Genomic DNA, 7160 nt, shown 5'->3' on the forward strand with positions numbered 1-7160 from the left:
CATAAACGAAAGTATCATTTTGTGTGCTTATTTTACGAAGCTTACGGATACCATTTTAAATCAGTCAAAATGAACGAAATCCAGTTTTACTGAAGAGCAATATAATCAAAGTTACACGTAAAAAGGAAAATGAGTATAAGGTAGATAGTGGATACGGCAATACGGGCTACACGATACTGAGGCTTCAATGTGAGCATGACGAAAAAGCACCTGTTGGTAGGCCCGAGCCATCTTTCAAATTGTTTCACTGTTTTTTTTTATGTTTTTTTTTTTTTTTGTAGCCGAGTAACAAAACGTGATTTAATTTGCATAAGGCACTTGTCATTAACCATTTTACAGCATCTATGAAATTGTTGCATGTATTAATAAATTTACTATGCAATAACACTAATTACGTTAAACTATTTAGTTTAATCATGAATTGGGTTAACTTCAGAAGCATTCATGAAAATAATAACTATAATAATAACAATTTTATTAACTTTTGTAATATTTCTACTAAGAAGAATGTTATTGTGGGACCACTGGATGGCTCTATGTAGGTGCTGAAGGCTGGTGGTTGTCATCTGGTAATGCCACAGTACTGTTCGTAACAAATCTTCCTGAAGAAACATCCAATCAAAGGAGTGCCTCAGGAGTCATTCTACGTTAAACCGCGAACAGTTAATTGCAAAATCTTTTTTTTTAGTACGGACAAAAAATACAAAAAGCTGACAATGTATTGCACATTTTCACTGTTGTTGCATTGTTGCAATGAAGTTTTTGGAGGTGCGCCATTTTTTTCTAAATGTGCGACTGCACGAGGTTTTGGTTAGCAAAGGAATTTCCCCGTAATTGTCCGTCAGAGCTGCAGCTGCTGACAATGTGACATTCTTTGCCTCAAAACTACAGCATCACAGACTCTGTCATTTGTGAATATGAAACACAATTCTGGTTATTCATACTGTCCTCAGACTATATTGAAAATCTTTTCTGTATGTAAATTACCACAACTATAGCTAGGCGAGAACACCCTGTTTATGAACGTCTAATTTTACAGGTCAGACAGGATTTCATACGTTTCGGGTCACTATCGTGCATGATCTCTGTTTCTACACTTGTCACAACAACCCAGATTAAGAGAGCTGCCTTTAGAAAGTTTGACGGCCACATAACAACCAAAACGTTTAAATTCGCGGCCATGGTAACAAAATATCTCAATTTATGGTGGTCCGTTTACGTACAAAACTTTCACCACTTTGTGTCACAACTGTTAACGGTTTTTACCGTATGGCTTATATCAATGAAAATGTGAACTCATCGCATAGTTGCCTATACGTTTCATCATTAGCACATGTATGTAGTAAACGAGACCTGCATCAAAAAAGCCGAACACAGGCCTAAATTGTTTAGGCCTTAGTCGGGGTAATGAGTTGTACCTTTAGCCTGACCTTGCTGGTTCTTACCTTCCGAAGATAAGACAAATGTCGATCATTTTAACTTGAAATCGATGAAATAATCTGAAAATAAAAACAGCATTCCAAACCATATCACACAGCAGAAATTTAAGTATAGCCTGCATACTCAGCTGAATTTTTTCAACGGTCAGGTGTTTTCTCTTCTTACTCTAAGTCTCCGAAAAAGTCTATTTTAATACTTAATTTGTGCAACAGTATTCTTATTTTCAAATGCCCCGATAAAAACAGCTGAAATTACAAACAGAATTGCATATTGGCACAATCATGCAAGTACTAAACGGAATTTTCCCTGTCCTGTATTCAGTATCACTATACATTGGAAACTGAAGGCTATATCGTTAAAAAATAACATGATAAAATAGAAATAAATAATTCGTTGTTTGTAGTCGCCTTTTGTTTCTCAATAAGAATATTTATTTCTGTTTTCACTTCAAATACATCTTAAACATACACGGTAGCATAACACAGTAGTGTACCTAAAATGCATAGTGAAAGTCACTAATGATATCAATATTTACCCAATTAGTCCATATCACTCGATATGTGTCTTTTAGCGCGCTTGAAAGGATCAGCATGGCACATCTCTTCCTTTGCCCTCCATCAAATTCCTGCGCCGGAGGAGCCCATGAATCGCTTCAGTCTGTTCCGAATGAGATCCAATACATTCGCAGCGCAGTTCAAACAAATCCATGTTTATGACATTACACCAAAGTCATCGGTCGTCTCCATTCTCCTTTCTTTTGAATAGTCTAATATACAGGATGATTTATGTCCAAAAACTTATTTCAAGCTCTTTTCTAGCAGCGCATTTGAAGGCGTGTCCATACTACAGCTGAACATCTGTTCACTTCACGTGACGTTTTAGAAAAATACTAACATCTGGTCAAAATAAGTTTCATTCAGGTGCCGCCGTAACTTTTCACGAGCCAAAATCCTTCAACTAATAGAAACTCATACTTAATGCCATGGTTGTTTTACACTGCTTGCTGGGCTGAGATTTCATGAGTCAGAAAATAAACAATATTTTCTGATTTCTAAGACAAGGATACTAGATATATGCATTTCAAAATGTGTCTATTTACCGTGGAAAAAAACACGCGTGTAACGTTCCACTGCGCCGTGCCGGAACATAAACATATTAAAGGCCTCGCAATGGACAGGTTAATATAAAATAGTTTCCTCAATTTTGTTATTGTAAGGACTTAAGTACAATATATCCTAGCTGGTCTTGTGTGTCTTATTAATTTATTATTTTCGAAAACAGGTGTGTAAATAAAAGAGCCTCACCAACCTTACGTGGTTTCCCGCGCGCTCGTTTGTCTGTGTGAGAGCGTGTGTCAAGCCACAGATACACATTTCTTACGTTAAAAGCTCCTGTCTGCGTTTTTCTCGAATTAATTCTTAATCTTTGATGCCGTAAAACTGCGTACAACTAATTTTAACTCACCAAAACCTCCAACGACCTGCTAAGCAGGCCTTCCATTTCATAGACATCTGGGAATGCCATACATGTCCAAACCCCAATTACACACCTTCTTCAAACGAGTGCATGCTTTGATTCCAAGGAGTTTAAGAGGGCAAGATGGTCTAAAACACTTTTCCAGACCCAATCTTAAACCGGCGCAAAGGCATCTAGCAAACCTCCTCTGACAACTGTCACATGTTTGACATTGCATTCGACCTAAACATTTTTTGACAGTAAACTCGTCTTGGTACAGTTTAGTCACACAGCTGTTTTCATAGTAAATAGTTATAGTTTGGCCTGCAACAGTCACCTATTGTACTATGTTGGCACTCTTAGCCAGACAGAATTTTGAACCAAGTGTACATTAGCAGGTAGGATGTTTTAAATTACTCTGTCCTGCTTTGAAGAGATGAGATATTTTCAAAGGAGATTTAAGAAACAAAAGTTTTTAAAAGCGGGCATTACTAAAGCATTAAGTCATACAGGTCCCACCAGCGAGGCACTATACCTACCCCAACTAACGGAAAACACAGACACGAATTAAAAGGAGTAATACAATAAAAGTTTTTTTTTTTTTAATCCATTAGCTTGTATACCTTTCGAATATTATACTGCTATCCACTAAGAGCATAATTCCCAGCGACATAACTGTAACCTAATGACGTAGGTTAAACTACATGTGTTGAGCTGTTCTGTCTTTTCCACACCAAACTCGTCGCATATGAATCTTTAAAAAGTATCGATTCCACATAGGCATGATGAACATACTTTAACACGACTACTGCTAACAAATATCACTACCATTATTACTCCTACTCATACTCCTCATCCCACTAATACTCATAGTAATAATAACATTTCGCATGCACAGGTATGTTCAATTCAAACATTATTTTTATATTAACTGAATGTCTCTTTTTTAATTCGCGACAGAGTCGAATGCAATTTCTAGGCAAAAAGTATATACATTGAGTACATTTGTTAGGAGTACAGTTATTTGTTAAATTTGAAAACATTTTAACTTGGACATTTTTTATGTTACTTGAACTTCAGCCACAAGTACTAGTATTCATGGTATGGGAAAATGGCAACTGCTACTATAATAATAATAATAATAATAATAATAATAATAATAATAATAATAAATGCATATCGGACATATTGTTGGAAATGCCCCGCTATAACCTGTTCCTTAATCCCTGGTTTTAGAAAAAAATCACGTGATACAATTTACACGGTCTTTCATACAGCATAAAACATGGTCGAATTTCAGATATCCAAGGGAATTCAACACCCTGGAGGTTTAAGGCACCGTTTGAATTTGTATAAGGGCAATCCAATAACAAGTGTAAAACAGTGTAAAATCAGTACATTTTAAGTTAAGCACGTCCCACTAACACAGAGTGAATCTGAAAACACCTCAAATTGTACCTGAGAATTTTAGAACAGAACCATGGTAATACATGCCTCAAAATACTCGGACAGGCCTGCAAAATAGCCAATTTGTTTCGCATTTTTGGGAAACCTTAAATATTGTCACGGTTGTTCACGTAGCCTTCTTTTACTATATTAAACAAACCTTAAGTGGTAATACATCCATGTACGAGCAACGCCTTCCACTTCAATTCCCATTGAAATTAAAACTCAGCATTTTTGAGCCAGGAAAGTGAATTCCAAAACTAGACCCCAAGAAGTGTTTGTCTTTGAGTTCTCTGCATTTGTTTTCTTTGCTCGTCACACATTAAAGGTTCATTCCCTAAATCAACTTCTGGGAAAAAAAACGTAATTTTAAAAATCATATTTATTTTATTGCAGAAAAATATACAGTTATTTACAAAACAATCATAAAAATAGGAATGCATTTAGACACCGGATCTATTCTGCATTATAACAAGTGTCACCAATAAATAAATAAATGTATTTTCGAGACAAATATCCTAAAAAAAGGTTTGCACAGGTACGAGCCAAATTTCAAACCATTTTATGGCTACAACAGTCCTTTCTCATCGACAGCTTGATTCTGAAATTGATACGGCGGTTTCGATGTATTTTCACCCTCTTCAGAGAAAACAACGATACGGCTGGATCAAAAGGCATGCATAGAGTGATTACGGTTTCCAACATTCATCGTCAATAAAAAAAAAGTTTTAAGTATATATCAGAATGTAGAGCAAGCGAGTGACTGTGTAGTAGCACTCGACTGCTGGGTGTCCACGGCCTTTTCCTCTGTAAGTGCTCCCCACGCCCCGTCCTCTTTGGTTCGAATAGGTTTCACAATTCCCCCCAAAATACTGCAGCTTTGTACATATCCAGCATCGGACTTCAGAATCGCCCTCTCGGATAGATAAGTGGAATCAGATGTGACCTGCAAATCAGAAGATGCATTGGAATTAAACTAACAGAGATAAATAGTTTTATTTTTACTTTTTAAATCATTTGAATACAAAATAATAAGCATATTGTTGCAAGAGTACATGTTGTAACAGTGCTATTAAAAAGAAGTTGTCCCTGCATCGATTATAAAAAAAAGTCATACTTCTAGTTGGTAAGAGAATAGTCTATATTCCGTTTCAAATTCATAAATGTATGATAATATGAATGTTTTGTTTGCGAAAAGAAATTAGAAAATGAAAGAAATAAAAAGAGCAGTTGCATCTAACCTTGCTTTAGAATTTAAATGTTTACGTTTTAACATTTATCAATAAAAATTAATAGACATAAAATTACAATAATACGTTTGAAAGCATAGCATACCATGTTGCCCTATGGCTCCACAGACGCTAGTGAGATGCTGACATGGACCACGCGCCCTCCATCCTCCATACAGAAAAGGCATAGCTTAGTCTTTCATGAGCCACATAACTACAACTTGCCATTTTGGAATCCAGTTCATCGCTCTGTAGTACTTGGTAGAGGAAATCGATGTACCTGGCAGCAAGTTTGAGGGTCTGGATTTTGCTCAGTTTGTCGGATGGCAAAGTGGGAATTATTTTCCGCAAAGCAGCGAACGCCTCATTGAGGGACTGCGTCCTCTGTCGTTCGCGCACGTTCGCCATGACTCTCTGCGTCTGAAGTTCTTCGAAAGACTGCGGACTGCTGCTGCTGGACTTTTTTCCTCTTTTCCCAGGGGTCGGGCTATCTGAATCCTCCCCATTTTTCCTGCTCGTTCTCCTTTTCCTCCCACATCTTTTCTGTTGCCTGTCGAGTTCTTCTTCACTGTTGCTGAGACTGTCCGCTGGAGACACTGGGGAGCTGGATTCGTCTTGCATCATTCCTTCAAACATCAGTTTCAGTTAGAAGACGCGCAAGATTGCGTTTGGACAGTCTTTCATTAAGTTAAAAACAAAATAATTCCAGTCGCCTGCCTTATAGTGACAGATAACGTCCGTTGAAAAGTCCGCACGCCGTCTCGTGGGCCACGGAAGTGTTTCTGTCTTCATGGAAATGTTGAGGGCTCTTATAGCCTGGATGGCGCAAAGTGTTTGTAGAGAGAAGTGATTGGTCAAGGAAGCAAACTACGTGAAGGAGAGGGGTGGGGGCAGCCAAGGAAATATCAAAAAAGTCCCATGCACAAGATTCATTTCTTGCTCAGTCGTCTGGCTGCACAGCCAAGAATATCAATGTAATAAAACGACAATTTCAAAGCTGCATTTCAGCTTCACTTAACATAAATCGGATATGAAGACTACACAAAAGCCACGTCCTTTGAAAATAGTCGCTACACTCTGTTAGACTCTTTCTAGACTCTGAAGGCACTGGCTTTAAAATGGGAGGAAAACGAACAGAAATAGTTATCGAGGTTTGATCATCCGTCTGCCAAATCCAAGTATTGATTTGCAAAAAAAGTGATTCAATTTAATAGTTCAAGCGTTGGATAAGCATTCATGTTAGTACATTTTCAGTTTTTCTGTAGCATTTCAAGAAAAAAATCTTCCTTTTTAGGCTACATTATAATATTACGATTTAGGCGCAAAGAAATTAGGCAGGACGTTAATTGAACACATTTTAAACAGCCAAATTTTGGTTTCATACGTGTAGGTTCTCGGGGAGTTATTTAAGACGATCGATTTATTCACAGAACCTGAAACTGGAGGTTTGAGTCACTGAAGGTCCTCACGGTCAAGACGCACAGATAAGTGGGATTTATGGACGTACGTTAATACCTAGCGCGGTATTTTTAATCCAATCAAGAATATTGTAAGGTTCAGATGATGATGATGATGATAATAATAATAATA

The 7160-nt window shown here is 37.2% G+C and overlaps 1 protein-coding gene across 1 annotated transcript; it reads right to left on the reverse strand.

The window, feature by feature from the left end:
- Positions 1-4880: 4880 nt before the first annotated feature.
- On the reverse strand, positions 4881-6331 carry LOC118784931 (twist-related protein 2-like). The gene is made up of 2 exons (XM_036539415.1): positions 5677-6331; positions 4881-5287 (listed from the first exon to the last, which is right to left on the reverse strand). The coding sequence occupies exon 1, from the start codon at positions 6204-6206 to the stop codon at positions 5703-5705; it is 504 nt and encodes a 167-aa protein (XP_036395308.1). The 5' UTR covers positions 6207-6331; the 3' UTR covers positions 4881-5287; positions 5677-5702.
- Positions 6332-7160: the final 829 nt, after the last annotated feature.

This window comes from Megalops cyprinoides, chromosome 10 (assembly GCF_013368585.1).
Source record: "Megalops cyprinoides isolate fMegCyp1 chromosome 10, fMegCyp1.pri, whole genome shotgun sequence".
Lineage (NCBI taxonomy): Eukaryota > Metazoa > Chordata > Actinopteri > Elopiformes > Megalopidae > Megalops > Megalops cyprinoides.

Bases quoted from the DNA above. Each gene is read 5' to 3' on its own strand.
- LOC118784931 (XM_036539415.1), bottom strand. From the start codon at position 6,206: ATGTTTGAAGGAATGATGCAAGACGAATCCAGCTCCCCAGTGTCTCCA.